This window comes from Neopsephotus bourkii, unplaced genomic scaffold (assembly GCF_033783945.1).
Source record: "Neopsephotus bourkii isolate Nb327-2 ecotype Australia unplaced genomic scaffold, CSIRO-AGI_Nbou_v1 NB_1370, whole genome shotgun sequence".
Lineage (NCBI taxonomy): Eukaryota > Metazoa > Chordata > Aves > Psittaciformes > Psittacidae > Neopsephotus > Neopsephotus bourkii.
Window position 1 is genome coordinate 429,588 of NW_026901849.1, and position 15,451 is coordinate 445,038.

A 15,451-nucleotide genomic window follows, 5' to 3' on the forward strand; every position below is an offset into this window, starting at 1 on the left:
CTGCGTGGAGGGCAGGCAGCCCGGCAGCGGGGGGAGTGGATGGGGAAGCGCAGTGTCCCCAGACAGGCGCTGCCGCCCGGGCTCAGGGGACCCGCAGCCCCGACACCGCGGCTCCTGCCTCCCCCTGGGCACCTGCCCCGTGGCCGCCATCGCTTCGGTAGCCCCGGGCCCCTGCCTCGGCCAAGGAGGGTCTGGTGGCGGCGTGACCTGCCCGCGGTGCGGGGCCGATGCAGGCGGGGAGGTGGGGACAGGGCAGAGGCTTGGCCGACGCTCCCGGTTCCCGGTCCCCGGCCACGCCGCCTTCCTCCCGCACCGCCCTGCCCGCGCCCTTGGCTCCTGGCGCCGCGCCTGCCTGAACCCGAACCCCGAACCCCCCCGCAGCATCGCTACCCCGCGGCATTCCCACCCCAGGACCAGGCTGAGGCCGAGTGAGCTCATTTCACCCCCGGCCCAGGGCAGAGCGTGCGGCCAAAGCTTCCCCTTTAACAACCCGCCCATGGGATGCGCTGAGTGGAATCGGAGCGTGATGAAGCGCAGCTCGGAGGGACCCTCCCTGCTGCAGAAAGCTGATCTTGCCGGGCTCTGCGCTCCCCGGCGGAGCAGCCTGACCCTGCCCCACGGCCCCGCAGCAGCGCGGGACCTTTCATGGGCAAGCGGCTGCATCTGGAAGCCATCAGGGCCCTGGCGCTCCGGGGGCCGCAGGGTTGGAGCCCCCTGGTCCCGCTCTTGGTTGGAGCCAGTGAAGCCTCCGGCTGGGCGGCAGGAGCCTCTGCCAGGGAGACACCCAATGATCTCAGCACAGCCCCGGGGCTGGGACGGCTGCCCTGCTCCGGAGGTGTCCGGAGGGGATGGGCAGGGACAGGACAGTGGCTGCCAGCCAAAGCTCAGGGCTCCCCCACCCCTAGCCTGGCATCCCCACTGCTCCATGCCAGCTGGGGAAAGGGCTCATCCTATGCAGGGTCAGGAGCCCAATCCCCTTCTCCTGACTCCCCTCCTTCGGGGCAGATGCAGGCATCCGGACCCCCAGGCCCAGCTTCCCCCTCCGCAGTGCCATGGGACCCACTCCATTACCAGGGATGCCCAGACCCCCATCACTGCTCTGCCCTGTCCTCTGCACCCCAGGCCCACCCTTCAGTTCCCAGGGCTCGGAAGGAAAGGGGCAGCAGCTGCCTCCTCAGAAGCATGGGGGCAGGCAGGGGCTGGGGTGTGAGCCCCCTTTGGGGCTCTGCTGAGCACAACGGCTGCTGCAAGGGGCACGAGGCAGCTGAGCCCCACGGCCACAGCAAGAGCCAGCCCGGGGGGCATCGCGCTCGGCCGGGGAGGCTCAGTCCCTGTGCAGTTGGTGAAGTATTCAGCATGAACCTGCTGGTAGAAGGCGTCGAGGGCGGAGCTGGGCCAGGGGCAGGAGAGGAGCTGGGCCAGCAGCTGAGTGCAGCCGGAGAGCTCGCTGTAGGCACTGCAAGGGGGGCAGAGTGAGGCCACATCCGCTGCAGTGGCCCCACTCTGGATGTGCATTGGGCACCACCAGGACCGGCGCTGACCCACCTGCTGATCTGGTCCCAGCGGCAACGGCTGCCCTCAGGGGTGGTCATGAGGGTGGCGTGGAAGGGAGCCCAGCAGTAGAGGGAGATCCAGTCCTGGTAGGTGTCCTGGCAGCGGGCTGCTCCCCCCAGCACCTCCGGCAGTTCTGAAGAGCACCGGCCAGACCCCGGGATGCCCCCATCACCTCTCCCTTCGATCTCAGTTTTGAGGGGCATGTTTGGGGTCACCCGTGGGGAACACTCCCAGCTCTGCCCATTGTGGGCCCATCTGCCATACAGGAGTTCAACTCATGGCCCTGGGGGTCCCTACTGGGGCTGCCTACGGCCATGAGGACCCTGTGACCTGGGCCCTTGTGAGCCCCAGAACAGATCACAGCAGGTCTGTGGGCGGGTGGGGAGGACAGCCAGGATCGCAGGAGGGCAGCTCTACTCACCACCCTCATCCAGGTACACGTAGTAACCTGGAAGGAGAGATAGTGCTGTCAGCACCAGCAGGACCTGTGGCACTGTGTGAGGGCAGCAGAGCCCATGGCTGTGAGGATGCTGTGGCAGCTGGGGCCACAGCCATGCTGGGACTATGGCATCAGGGTCTTACCTTCATCCTCGAGGTCCCCATCCTCTGTGTTCCCACACCCTGCAGCAAAGAGACACGGGGGGCTAGGGTTGCACCGGGGCACGAGCTGGGATGCTCCCAGCAACTCAGACATGCCTCCTCCACCTCCTCTTCCTCTTCCCAGGTGATTGGGTTGAGGAGAGGAAAGGGGAGCAGGAGGCTCCTAGCTCTGCCTTGGCATTGGCAACAGAGGTAGAATGGTTTCAGAGCAAACACCAACCCTGTGGGCAAACCCTGCCCAGAGCATCCTCCAAGGGGAGGGCAGGAGAGGACACGTTGGAATGAGAGGGAGAAATGGGCCAGGGGGCCCGTGGGGACTCACTGCCAGGCCAGACCCCGTGCCCGACCTCTTGGGCACCTCTGTGCAGTCCCCCCTCACCGCACCGCACAGCCCCAGCTCTGGGCTGCTCTTACCGCGCTGGAGCAGGGCGAGGAGCAGGCAGCAGAGGATCCGTGCCCTGAGGAGCATCCTCCCGACACCGGGTCCCCGACACCCGGGCTGGGGCCGTGCTCGGGGGATTTATCCCGGTGCCCGGCCCGCCCCAGCGCTGCCCGCCCGCTCCCGAGCCAATACCCGGGAAGATCGGGGGGACACCGCGCTCCCACCCCGTCTGACTCAGCGAAGCTCCAATGCGGGCCCGGTGCGGGGCTGCGGGCGCGGGGCGGCCCCGCTCGTCCCCGAGGTCACCCCTGCGGGGCCGCCCCCCTTCCCTCCCGCCGGGAAGCGGAGCCCCGGAGCGCAGCCCCCGGTCCCCGTCCAGCAGGGCTGAAGGAGAAGGACGCGACCCTCGCCGGGGCCGGGCCCGGCACCACCCGCTCAGGCCGCCGGGGCCCCCGGAGCAGGAAAGCCGCCGCCAACAGCCGCTTCCTGCCCGGCGCCGCTGCAGGAAGCTCGGGGCCGGCCCGGCCGCGGGGACCAGCCCCGCCATTGCCCCGTAGCCATGCGGCACCCGCGTCCCCCGGGTCTCCGGGTCTGTCCCTGGCGCTCGGGAGCCAGAAGCGCAGTGGCCACCGGGACCGGGGGTGCCTCGTCGGGGAGGACGGTCCCGGTTCTCCAGGGCTCAGAGTGCGGCAGAGTCGGGGCGGGGACGGGCGCTGCCGGGACCGGGGCGGGCAGAGCCCGCGGGGAGACGGGGCCGGAGACACCTGAACGTGTGCGGGCACCGAGTTCGGAACCGCCGGGTGAGGCCCGCTCCCCGCAGCCGGTGCTGGGGATCTCTGGGCCGTACCTAGAGGACCGGAGCCCTACCCGGGTCCTGCTGCTCCGGGCCCAGTGCCCGTGAGCCCAACACCCGCGTGCCCAAGCCCTCCGGTACCGGCGGCGACGGAGGGCGTGGGCGTGGCTATCGCGAGGGGCGGAGCTACTCAGGGGCGGTGCCTCTGGCGGGGACGGGGCTATCTCAGCGCATGCGCAGACGCGCAGAGGCGGCGGGATGGCGGAGGAGTGAGTGCGGGGCTGGGGGGGATCCACGGTTCCGGTAGGGGTGCGCGCACCGGGGCCCGCTCTCCCGCTGCAGTCGCGCTGGGGGCCTCGGCCCGCTCCGGTGTCTGTCCCCGCCGCAGCCGTGCGGCCCCGCGGGGAACGGCTCGGGCCCGGCCGGCGGGGGGAGCCCTCAGACCCGTTGCGGCCCGAGGCCGGGTTCGCAGCGCACCCCGCGGCTCCGGCCCGTCCCTTCCCGTGGCCGCGCCAGGCCGGGGGCTCCTCGGGAGCCGCCGCAGGGCCCGGATTCGGGCTCGGTCAGCGCACGGCGCCCACGGGCTGCTTGGGCCTCTCGGTGCGCTCTGCGTGCTCGCAAACAGGAACTCGTGCGGGGTTACCGGGTTCTTCCCGAGTTCAAGTCCGCGGTGCGGTCAGACCCCGCGGCCTCTGTTCCGGTAGCACACGGACAGGGTCGTGCCCGCCGTTGTTTGATGTTCATCCCCTCTGCGCTCCTACAGGAAAATGGAAATCGCTGCTCCTCCAACGTCCAAGTGCATCATTTACTGGAAGAGGAAAGTCAAGTCTGAATACATGCGGCTCCGGCAGCTCAAGAGGTTCCAGGCGAACATGGGAGCTAAGGTAAAGACTGAAGGGGTATCTGCTGAGCGCCTCAGGTGGGTGCTTCATCCTGCGGATTGCTCAGCTGCACCCCAGTTCCAAGCTGGGGAGGTTGGAGGGGATCCTGCTCCTTGTGCAGCGCTGGGTGTTGTGCTGGTGAGATGCTCATGCAGCAAAGGGGACTCGTCTCCACTGCTGGGGGCTCAAGGGGGCTCTGCTGCTCCTCTCCTCACAGGCAGGGTTTTAGAGGAGGTCGGCTGGGATCAGGAGCTCCCAAATGCTGCTGGTTGTTGGGAGGACTTTAAGCAGAGTTGTGTACCAATGTTGAGTTTCATTCGAATTCCTTCTAACGAGTATCATCAGTTTGAGACACTCTGCCTTGCGTACACTTCTCATACTCAAACCAACATCTCGTGAAGGGCTTTAGTGTTCTCCGTGTGATTTCTGAAGCTCTGAGTGCTGCTTTCCCTCACTGCAGGCTCTGTTTGTGGCCAACTTTGCAAAGGTTCATGAGAAGACTCAGATCCTGAACGAGGACTGGAAGAAGCTCCGCGTGCAGCCAGTGCAGCTGATGAAGCCCGTCAGTGGGCACCCGTTCCTCAAGCAGGTGTGGAGAGGGAAAGGGGCTCAACAGCACAAGTGTGGAGTGGAAGCAGCCTCTGCAGGGGAAGTTGGTTGTTTCCTCACTGCCCCTCTCTGTCCTGTTCCAGTGTACAGTTGAGAGCATCTTCCCGGGGTTTCCCAGCCAGACGCTGTACATGAGGACCCTGAACACGGTGGCACTGGTGCCCATTATGTACTCCTGGTCTCCTCTTCAGCAGAACTTCATGGTATGGAGGGAGGCTCGGGCACAAGAGCTTGGACAGTTTGTGTGTAGTTGTGATGTGGCTGTGGACTGGTTGGGTCTTTTTCATCCCACTTGTTTTAAGCAATGTCTGCTCAAAAGATGATGGAAACTGTTCCTTTGGCTGCCTGTTTTGTTGTATCCCATAAAACAGCCTTGTATCTGTGCTGTCTTACCTGACTCCTTGGTAGGGTCACTGTTATTTCAGAGGATCCATGGAGCAGATATGGTTTGTTGCTTGATGGTTTGGTTTTTTTGCCCCCCCCTTAAGGTTTTTCTTCCTTTCTCAATGAAGAGTTTTATTTCCTAGGCAGGTCTTTTCCTTTGTGACTGGATTACCCTGCTGGTCTCATTGTAAGGGTGCTACGGAGGGTTAGTTCCTCTATGGTGGAAGCAAGGCAAGTGATTTAATGCAGGTTTTGGTGGGATGTTGTTAAGATTACCTGTTAAACAAGCATCTGGCCTGTGCCTGGCCTGGCTCTTTGCCTGCTCTGGGGTGTGGATGTGTCCCTGCACCCTGCGGGGCAGCCGCACACCACTGCAGACTGGGGCACAGTGTGAGACCAGTGACTGTAACGCAGAGCCAGCCAGTGGTGCCGTGGCAATGGAGAGCCGGTGTCCTGGCTCCTGTGGTTAACATGAGAACAGCTCCTCAGCTTTGGCTGTGTTCCTCTGGGAGTGAGTTACCAGTTTGCCTTTTGCTGGTCCAGTCCTATGCTCTGCCTGAGCACAATGTCTCTGACGTTGGTTGGTTGTTATTGCTGGCAGTGTGTGTGGTTCTGAGTTTCTTCAAGCATTGGAGGCACTGCTCTTCTCTTTTAAGGCCAGTAGCACTCTCAGGGGTCAGGTTTATGCTGCTGGCACGGGATAACAATGACATGTCAGGGCTGAGGCATCTGAAATTGCAGCCTGGGAGGGTGAAGCTTTGCTTTGTGCTGCGGTCTCTGCATGGGCAGGAGGAGCAGGGTGCCGCTGCTCTGAGTTGTATCTGACCTCTGCAGGTGGAGGATGAAACTGTTCTGTGCAATATCCCCTACATGGGAGATGAGGTGAAGGAAGAAGATGAAACTTTCATTGAGGAACTTATTAATAACTATGATGGGAAAGTCCATGGAGAGGAAGGTAAGAACAGCACTGCCGGTTCAGTCTCCTGTGAATAGCATATCAAAGTAGTTAAGAAGTCAAAAGGTGGCAGCAGTAACCAGCATTGCTGTGGGAGCTCTTAGAGCAGAAAACCAGGAGCATGCCTGCTGTTCTAGCTTGCAAGGATATGGGCCTGCCTTTCAACACCCTGCACTGTTCTAGGCTCTTCTTCTGGAGCTGTTGTTCATGGGGGTCATAAAACTCTGCGTGGAGGGAGGAAAGCAGTGGGAAACTGGGGTGTCCTGTCTTCAGATGGCACAAGTGATGCACACTGCTCTTGTGACCCGCTAGCATTAAAAGCCCACCTGTCCCTTCAAAACGGGGAGGTTCTGGCTTGTGATTTAGCACCATGAGGAGCACTGCCACAAGCTGGCTGACATCTCTGTGTTTCAGAAATGATTTCAGGGTCAGTCCTCATCAGCGATGCTGTGTTCCTGGAGCTGGTGAATGCCCTCAATCAGTACTCGGACGAGGAAGAGGAAGGACACAATGATTCTGAGGTTAAACAGGAGGATGGGAAAGAGGAGCTGCCAGTCACAAGGAAAAGAAAGCGAACTGCAGCAGAAGGTGGGTTTGGCCACAGAAACTGGGGTGCCTTTGGTCACATTTCCATCCTGCCCTGCCTGGTTGGTAACGTGTTGCTGAGGGTAGTGACCAACTTGGCAGGTTCTGGTCATTGAAAGCAGGGGTGCAGTTGGTTGTTCTCACCATCCCCTTGGACAGGATAAGAAGTCACCAGTTTAGAGGGTGGTGAGGAAAATCAAATGAGTCATCTGGAAAGCCCTGTCAGGGTGAGATGAGCAGCAGTGGGTGTTATCCGAGGAGGCTGTGGGATGAACAGCAGTGGGTGTTATCTGAGGAGGCTGTGGGATGAACAGCAGTGGGTGTTATCCGAGGAGGCTGTGGGAGGTTTCAAAGTGCTGGGCTGGCAGGCACCTGCCAGGGAGTTGGGAGGTAGATCCCATTCTGCTGCAGGCAAAGGCGGATAGTTTCAAATCCCTTCCAGACCTATTTTCCATGTATTTGTTCCTGTTCCCTCTGTGCCACCTGGAGCTCTTGTTGCCAGAGATAGCTCTGGTCTGTGGGATTTCTCTTGTGTCCTGCATGACCTTAGGAATGCTGACTGCTATTTTTGTCTTTGGTTTAGAGTGATGTGGGTAGCACAAATACCAGGACCCTTTTTTAAAGGTAGAAAAGCATTGTCTGCAAATCCTCTTTTGGGAAAAACAAGCCATGATAATGGTCCTTAAGAAGTCATTAAATGCTTAAGGAATCGTTAGCGCTTCCTGAGGATGCTACAGCTCTAAAGTGGCAGCACTGCATCTGGAAACACCTTGGCCTAGCTGCAGGGCAAAAGGTTTATCCATTGTATATGGGATTAGATTTCTGCCTCCTAAAATATAATCCTGAACACTACTGGAATCACTGTGGAAGAGGGAAGGAGGCGTTCACATCTGCTTTAAGTGAGGGATTGTCTCTCCTCCTCTTCTTAGGTAACAAGAAGTGTTCCAAGAAGCGCTTTCCGAATGACATGATATTCACTGCTATATCTTCTATGTTTCCTGAATACGGCTTCCCAGAGGATATGAAAGAGAGGTAGATTTGTGCTGCACTTGTCTGTTCCCTGCCTTGGTGTCAGTTGAGATCTCTATGTCAGCAAACAGCGCTGTGCCCTGAGCACAAAGCAGAGCAGCTTTCAAGTGTCAGAGGCTTTGCTTTAGCCTCCAGGTTACCTGGCTCGGGGTGCTGCTGCCCCACATGGCCCCTGCTTGTGTGATGCGCCCCACAGGAGGCAGGGGGAGTGTATCTGTGGCTGTCTGTGTGTCCACAGGTACCGGGAGCTCACGGAAGTGTCGGACCCGAACGTGCTGCCGCCGCAGTGCACTCCCAACATAGACGGGCCCTGCGCCAAGTCGGTGCAGCGGGAGCAGTCCCTGCACTCCTTCCACACCCTCTTCTGCCGCCGCTGCTTCAAATACGACTGCTTTCTGCATCGTAAGTGCAGGCTCGGCCGGACGCTTCCCTAGAGCCCTTCTCTCCTCGGTTTTCCTCAGTGCTTCGTGCCTCTGCCCGCCGTGCTTAGTGTCTGTGCCGCAGGCTTTAGAGGGTGGTGCCTCCCCAGAGGTTGCAGTGAAGCCTTAAGAGCTTACAGGTGCCCAGAAGCCTTTTATACAGACGGCTCCACTTGCTTCCTCGGATGGGACCGACCTGCGTGGCCGTCCCGCTTTCACCACTGCTCCGCGCTTGAGCCTCCGGGCGTCTGTGCCATGACCAGACTTCACTCTTGCTTTGCAGAAGCTCATCAGGGAAAGCCATGAATGTTTCGCTTCCAAAGTCTGGACATGCCCCTGTGTCTTGTTGTTTCACTGGAACTTACAGCTTCATCTTAGTCATGTTCCTGCTGTTCGTCCTGCCCAAAGCCTTTTGGATGCTGTTGGACCTGCTGTTTCCCAGGTCTAAGGGCTTTTCTTTGGAAAGTCACAGGACTCTTTCCAGTGAATTATTTATTAAAAGATGTAATATTAAGATCATGTGGTCTTTTTGTTTCAGTCTGAAAGCGGATCTTTTTCCTAGGGCCTCTCCTTCCCAAGTGTTCCCCCCACTGCTGCCGAGTCCCCGTCACGGCTTGGAGCATGGGTTGGAGCCCTGCCACCTCCTTCCCCGCTGCCAGGAGAGCTGCTGGGGCTGTTGCTGCCTGCCTCAGGCTCCCACTTCGCTGAGCTCGTGCTGCCCTGTCCCTTGCAGTGTGTGGGAGACTCTTGGAGGGGGCTAATAGTAAAGATAACTATTATTTTTTCAGCTTTTCATGCTACTCCTAATGTGTACAAACGAAAGAATAGAGAGACCAAGATCGAGCCAGATCCTTGCGGAGCAGACTGTTTCCTCTGGCTGGTATGTTTCTGCATTGCTGCTTTTGAAACCACAGGAGAAGTGGCTTGTCCAGCCCAGCCCTGCAGAGCCCTCTGGGTCCTTTTCACAGCTCTCGTCTTTCAGAATTAGTTCTAATCCTCACTGGATTCAGGGAATCCAAATGCAGACCTTACCAGATGCGTTATCTTAGCAAATCTCCAATGAAGACTAAGCTCGTAGGTACCAGATGGGAAATTGTGGTGACAAATTATTTCCCTGGGGCCTGTGGGGCATTTGAAGAATGGAGCCCAGGTTAAAAGCACTGGGGGGAAGACTCGAGCTGTTTTAAATGCTCTTTCAGAGCTGCAGCCCAGCCGTGTTAGGGGTGAGAGCTGCAGGGACGTGGGTGCCCATGGTGGTGTCAGTCAGCTCCAGGATCTGGGCAGCCACAAAGCAGGAACAGAGGGAGAGGCCACAAGAACTTCACTGCAGGGCAAGAGGCAAGGGAGTAGGGCCAGGGCATTTCTTCCAACCAGGCTGTGATGCTGAATGCAGCAGGAGTGTGCAGTGTGGGCAGCTGCTGAAGTGAGCATTAGGGCAGGACTTCACCTCTTGGTGGTGGTGGGGCTTGTCTCAGGCCCTGTGGAAAAGCTTTTTCCGTGTTCCCTGGTCACCCATCACCCGCCTTGTCTGCTCTGCTTGCAGGAAGGAGCCAAGGAGTTTGCTGCTCTGCACAACCCCAGGTCCAAGTGCTCAGGCCGGCGCCGGCGGCGGCACCACGTGGTGGGTGCTTCCTGCTCAAACACCCCGGCTTCCACCGTCACCGAGGCCAGGGAGGGCGACAGCGACCGAGACACGGGCAACGAGTGGGCTTCCAGCTCCTCAGGTACGATGCCAGCCCCGGGGGGCTCCATCCTGGGTAGGTGGGGCAGTGCCTCCGGTGCTGCCTTGCAGCAATGGGCCAGTGCCACGGTCTCAGCAGGCACTGGGCGCTGCTGAGCTCTGCTGCCTGTGGGTGGGTGCAGTTCTCCCATGCTGTTCACGGTCCAACATGTCCCGTTCCTGCCAGAGGCAAACTCCCGCTGCCAGACCCCCACCAAGCAGAAGCTGAGCCCGGCCTCCTCCCAGCTGTTTGCGGTGGAGACGCCGCAGGAGCCCGTCGAGTGGACGGGAGCCGAGGAGTCGCTCTTCCGTGTCTTCCATGGGACCTACTTCAACAACTTCTGCTCCATTGCCAGGCTGCTGGGAACAAAGACCTGCAAGCAGGTGGGGGCCTGGGGACCGCAGCGGCACCGCAGCTTCCCTCGTGGTTCTAGTTCCGTGCAGTAAATCACCCCGAGGGAGGTGTTCCATCACCCCTTGGTGCAGCTCAGTGTTACTTGGCCCTTGGCAGGACCAGCCTGCTTGGCTCCTTGCAATGGGGTGGGTGCTCCTGAATCCCAGCCAAGAGAAGCAATGGCACCCGTGGTCTGTGGCACTGGGCTCTGCTTACTGGGACTGGGAGCCCCCTTGTGTGTGTCCTTGCACTCCTGTTTATGCTTTACATCAAAACCAACTTGAGTGCATTGAACTTCAGTTGTCTTTTTCCTTCTGTTCCCTTGCAGGTCTTTCAGTTTGCAGTGAAAGAATCGCTTATAACCAAACTGCCAACAAACGAATTAATGAATCCATCCCAGAAGAAGAAAAGGAAGCACAGGCAAGTGTTGGACATGCTTGTTTTGTTCTTAAAATGCAACCAGATCCACTGCTTTCTGTGCCAACACATTCCTGGTAATCCCCATCTGGCTCCCATCTGCACACACATCCCGCTGTCGCACAGGGCTGCTGGTGCTGCTGGCCCTGGACTGTCCCTGGTGCTGGGGGCTCTGTGGCCCCAGGCTGGAGCCCCACGGGAGCAGGCAGTGCCACTGGAGGGCTGGTGCTGCGTCCTCCCAGCAGCCATAGCTCCCTGGCTCATAGTCTCCTCTGTGTGTGCTGATCCCTGTGTGTCCAGTATTATTCTGGCTCTAGCATTTGCCTTAAGTAGCTGCAGCTGCATCAGTCTCTTCTTTCCCCTGTTTCTGGCTGCCTGGTTGGTAATGCTTGAGGCTGGAACTGCCTGTCTGCTCTGCTGGGTGCTTGTGCCTGGCTCTTCCCAATGGAGCTCCTGTGTCCTCTCAACCCCTCTGTGCTTCTCTTGCAGGCTGTGGGCTGCACACTGCAGGAAGATTCAGCTGAAGAAAGGTAACGTTGGCTGTGGCTGCATCCCACCGGGTCCCCAGGGAGCTCCCTGGTCACACAGCCCCGTGGCCACATCTCCCAGCCCTGCTCCTCGGGGTGCCACGGTGTTGGTGCTCCTGAGCCTGGCCAGAGCCTCTCCTGGTCTTGCTTCCACCATAGTGGAGCTGAGGTTTGGTGTCTGGGCCTGCTGTTGGGGGTGTTGCTGATCGCAGCTGTGTGCCTGTGGGTGCTGGATGCCACTGGGCTCCCTGCCCTCTGCAGGCACATGGGGAGGTTGCAGTTTCCCTCCTCCAGAGCCCTGCGTTTGCTGCTTTTCATCGTTCCTGCGAGGGGCAGCTTCTGATCCGGGCCTTTCCCCTCTTGCTCTAGATAATTCGCCTACCCAGGTGTACAACTACCAGCCTTGTGACCACCCCGAGCACCCCTGTGACAGCTCCTGCCCTTGCATCATGACCCAGAATTTCTGTGAGAAGTTCTGCCAGTGCAACCCTGACTGTAAGGAAAAACCTGGGGCCAGGGGGTGGGAAAGCATCCAGCTCTGCTGGCACCGGCCAGAGGGAGGGTGCGGAGCCACTGCTTGCTAGAGCCTTAATCCCTGCATTCACTGCTCTGCCCATCTGCAGCAGCTCCGTTTGCAGTCTGCTGAAATGCAAAGGGGAAGTGTTCTGGGCTGCCCTGTGACTCAACAGCTGAGCTTCACCCTCTTGCTAGGGAATACCCATCTGTGTGCCTGAGAGCAGGATGTGTGGGCAGCAGTTAGGGTCACTGCTCTGCCATGGTTGGTTTTCTTCTCTGGGCTTGCATTCCCAGCTCTGCAATGGAGATAACTGTACTTATCCACATTAGTGTGGATGGATTTGTTAAGGGTTATGGCAGAGCTTGGGGCTGGAAGGACCACAGGGTGACAGGGAGCCAGCTCAGGCTCCAGGATTCCCTTTACTGATCTGTTATGTTGAGGTTATCAGAGCAGTTTACTTTCAACCATCATAAGTAGTCCCAAGAGGCAGATCAGCATCCCCAGCCGTACAGATGGGAAGGAGCCTGTGCATGGTGTGAGCCTGCACACAGTGGTTCCTGGTTCACTTCCAGCTCTGGTGCCCAGGCTGCCTCACATTCAGCTCGACTCCTCGTGCCCCTGGCAAGTGCTGGCCTGGTCACTTTGGGGGTAGGGAGGTGGCTGGGGCCTCCTGTCTGCTGCCCAGAGCACAGTGGATGGGGTGCTCCTCATTAGCACAAAGGCTACACAGTGGTGGGCAAGAAGCACGGCCCTCGGTCCCAGGCTTAGTCCTGAACCTGCCCAAGGGCCTGCCAGGGTGAGACCTGGCTCAGGAGGAGCTTCCCTGGGGCAGGGACACTGAAGGGCCCCTGGGTGCAGAGCCCTGTGCTGTGCTGCTGCAGGTCAGAACCGCTTCCCGGGCTGCCGCTGTAAAACCCAGTGCAACACCAAGCAGTGCCCGTGCTACCTGGCTGTGCGGGAGTGCGACCCGGACCTGTGCCTGACCTGCGGGGCTTCGGAGCACTGGGACTGCAAGGTGGTCTCCTGCAAGAACTGCAGCATCCAGCGGGGGCTCAAAAAGGTACTGCCAGCATCAGCTGCTGCTGGCCTCTGCCTCGGGTGTGCTGGTACCAGCAGAGCCCTGGCTGCGTGCCACTGGGGAGCTCTGGAAGAGAAGCTGCTCTGAGACTTTGGTAGCACTTAGCCTGCAGTAGGGACTGTGGATATGGAAATCAAGAGAAGGGAATTGCATGAGGAAGGGTTGAGAGCAAGGAAGTGTAAAATGTGAAAGGCTCAGTCCTGAATTCAGGGCAAGGGATTGCATGTAAAAAAGACAAAATTCAGAGAAAGATACAAATCAGTGGGTGTCAGGTGATGAGCAGCTCCAGTGTAGTGGTGCTGGGACACCTCAGTCTGGAGGGAGCTGTGTGTCCCCTTAAACGAGGGGATGCTGCGTAGAGACTGGTCCCCCTTCACTCTGTGATGCTGGGACCTTGAGCATGGCATTGGCTGTTCCCTGGTGTGTGCCAGGAGGTGCAGAGCTCCGAGGCAGGGTGGGATCTGTGTGCTGGGAGTCATGGGCCTGCTGACCATTAACTGCTTCCTTTCCTCCTTGCCTCCAGCATTTGCTGCTGGCACCATCGGATGTCGCTGGCTGGGGGACCTTCATCAAGGAATCTGTGCAGAAGAACGAGTTCATCTCCGAGTACTGTGGTGAGGTCAGTGCCAGGGTGCTCTGCTGTGTCTGACCAGCTTTGGAGGCTGAAGCTTGTACTGCCTGGGACCTACCGCAGTACTTTTTAGGCCCTCCACCATGGGGGAGCGTGTGGGGTACATGCTGCTCCTTGGGACCCCAGCTCCTCTCTCTGCTCCCTCCCTGGAGCCCTGGTGAGCTGTGGCCACTGGGGTGGGAGGGCAAGAGGGAGATGAATCCCACTCCTCACAGCCCCCCAGGTGTACCCTCGGCACTGGGTCTCTCAAGGTGCTCTCCTTCTGCAGCTCATCTCACAGGATGAGGCTGACCGGCGAGGGAAGGTCTATGACAAGTACATGTCCAGCTTCCTCTTCAACCTCAACAACGGTAACCGGCCTGGGGCTGCGAGGGTTGGGTGAGCCCCGGGCAGCCTGGCAGGGGCTGGTGATGGGGTGGTGGTTGCAGCCCCTGCAGACAGGCCTCTCCGTGCTGCAGCTTGGGGCTTTTTCTGGTCCTTTTCTAGATTTTGTTGTCGATGCCACCCGCAAAGGCAATAAAATCCGCTTCGCCAACCACTCGGTGAACCCCAACTGCTATGCCAAAGGTGAGGCAGCCCAGCCCCACGGAGGGGCGGCTCTCTGGGGTCCTGTTCAGCTCTGGGATTGCAGTGCATTCTCCGGGGTCCCAAGCTGTCCTGAGCCTGGCCAGAGGCTCCTCTGCAGCCGGTCCCATTCCTGCTGCTGCAGCCGGGCAGGGCTGGAGCGCTGCAGGAGCCATGGGCTGCAGCCGCAGCCCCGTGTCTCTGGTGTCTCTTTGCTGCAGTGGTGATGGTGAATGGAGACCACCGGATCGGGATCTTTGCCAAGAGGGCGATCCAGGCAGGAGAGGAGCTCTTCTTCGATTACAGGTACCTGGGGAGCGGCTGCTGAGGATGGGGCTGCAGGGTTGGCCCCGCTTCCTCATGGGGAGCACGGGGGGGTCACTGCAGCAGCTGTGACTTTCCTGTCTCATAGGTACAGCCAGGCCGATGCCCTGAAGTATGTCGGCATAGAGAGGGAGACGGATATCATCTAGGCTCCGTGTGGGGCAGTCCCTAGCCCACCCTGCTGCTGCACCCTGTAAGCAATGCCATGTTTGCCTCACGCTGACATGACTGCTGCTCTTCCCGTTGCTGAGTGTGTCACAAATGCTGCTTCCCACCCAGAGAGAGACTCGAGGCAGGAGTGTGAGTGGCTGCTGCCAGGGGCAGCTTTGCCAGCACTGGGCAGGGGCAGGCGCCAGAGCTCTGCTCTGCTCCCCCAGGCTGGAGGGAGCCGTGGGGCTGAGGCTGGGGCTTGAAGCGAAGCTGTGCTGCAGGAGCAGAGACAGCCACAAGGTCTCTGTCTGTTTCCCATTGACTGCTGGAAGCACAAGAGCGAGTGTGGTACCAGCCCTGTCCCCTGGGATAGGCTCCAGTCTCAGGTGCCTGCTCTCGCTGCTCATTTTGTCCCGTTGATGGGGACAGCGAGAGGGTTGAAGCCATAGAGATGGGGCCGCAGCAGGGCCTGGACTGCTGTGGCTGAGGCTGTTTCCCCTCTGCCCCAGCTGGCTGGGGGACAGGGACCACCTCACCACGGGTGATGTGATTCAAGGGGAGGGGGAGAGCAGCACTATGCAAGAAGTCACTCTGGGGAGTGGAATACCACTGAGCTGGTTGGAGATGATGTTATGGGAATGCTGCTGCCAGCACAAGAGGAGTCTGGAGGCAGCAGAGCCCCATGAGCCTGAGGATGCCCTTTGGTGTGTCCAGGTGGTTGTTGGCTCATACTAGGGCAGGCGCACGGGTGCCTCTGCCCAGAGGTCTGGGTCCTCCCTCCTGTTGTAGGACAGTCCCCATTGGGGATAAACGGGAATCGTTCTCTCCGGGGTGAGGTTTGGCCTTAGCACCACATGCAAAAAGAAAAAGCAAAGCACTTTAAACTGCTCCTCTCGGCCAGCAGCCAGGTCCTGTCTGTGCTCTGGGGGTGCGGGGAC

At 59.5% G+C, this 15,451-nt stretch overlaps 2 protein-coding genes across 4 annotated transcripts; one reads left to right on the forward strand and one right to left on the reverse strand.

Annotated features, from left to right (window-relative positions):
- Positions 1-370: 370 nt before the first annotated feature.
- On the reverse strand, positions 371-2,777 carry LOC133219624 (receptor activity-modifying protein 1-like). 3 transcript variants are annotated; one of them, XM_061367053.1, is made up of 4 exons: positions 2,569-2,777; positions 2,137-2,175; positions 1,976-2,002; positions 371-1,687 (listed from the first exon to the last, which is right to left on the reverse strand). In XM_061367053.1, exons 1-4 carry the CDS (start codon positions 2,621-2,623, stop codon positions 1,092-1,094), a joined length of 717 nt encoding a protein of 238 aa, XP_061223037.1. In that variant the 5' UTR covers positions 2,624-2,777; the 3' UTR covers positions 371-1,091. The 3 variants fall into 3 exon arrangements, with proteins under 3 accessions (XP_061223037.1, XP_061223038.1, XP_061223036.1); XM_061367054.1 differs by lacking the exon at positions 2,569-2,777 and having other exon boundaries at positions 371-1,456; positions 1,546-1,687; positions 2,137-2,257; XM_061367052.1 differs by lacking the exon at positions 2,569-2,777 and having other exon boundaries at positions 2,137-2,257.
- Positions 2,778-3,569: 792 nt separating this feature from the next.
- Positions 3,570-14,864, forward strand: EZH1 (enhancer of zeste 1 polycomb repressive complex 2 subunit). Its single transcript, XM_061367021.1, has 20 exons — positions 3,570-3,598; positions 4,093-4,213; positions 4,671-4,799; positions 4,903-5,022; positions 6,038-6,158; positions 6,573-6,746; positions 7,673-7,775; positions 8,011-8,174; positions 8,980-9,071; positions 9,735-9,915; positions 10,099-10,295; positions 10,634-10,725; positions 11,212-11,252; positions 11,619-11,744; positions 12,648-12,826; positions 13,368-13,463; positions 13,744-13,825; positions 13,962-14,042; positions 14,261-14,345; positions 14,452-14,864. The coding sequence occupies exons 1-20, from the start codon at positions 3,588-3,590 to the stop codon at positions 14,510-14,512; spliced, it is 2,256 nt and encodes a 751-aa protein (XP_061223005.1). The 5' UTR covers positions 3,570-3,587; the 3' UTR covers positions 14,513-14,864.
- Positions 14,865-15,451: the final 587 nt, after the last annotated feature.

What these genes read in the sequence shown, in the direction of transcription:
- LOC133219624 (XM_061367052.1), bottom strand. Translation starts at nt 2,248, where the DNA reads ATGTCTGAGTTGCTGGGAGCATCCCAGCTCGTGCCCCGGTGCAACCCT. An exon ending in TGGGGACCTCGAGGATGAAG is followed by an intron (nt 2,003 to 2,136) that starts GTAAGACCCTGA and finishes CTCTCCTTCCAG; the next exon opens with GTTACTACGTGTACCTGGAT. An exon ending in CGTGTACCTGGATGAGGGTG is followed by an intron (nt 1,688 to 1,975) that starts GTGAGTAGAGCT and finishes GGTGCTCTTCAG; the next exon opens with AACTGCCGGAGGTGCTGGGG.
- EZH1 (XM_061367021.1), top strand. An exon ending in AAAGCGAACTGCAGCAGAAG is followed by an intron (nt 6,747 to 7,672) that starts GTGGGTTTGGCC and finishes TCCTCTTCTTAG; the next exon opens with GTAACAAGAAGTGTTCCAAG. An exon ending in GTGGGCTTCCAGCTCCTCAG is followed by an intron (nt 9,916 to 10,098) that starts GTACGATGCCAG and finishes CGTTCCTGCCAG; the next exon opens with AGGCAAACTCCCGCTGCCAG.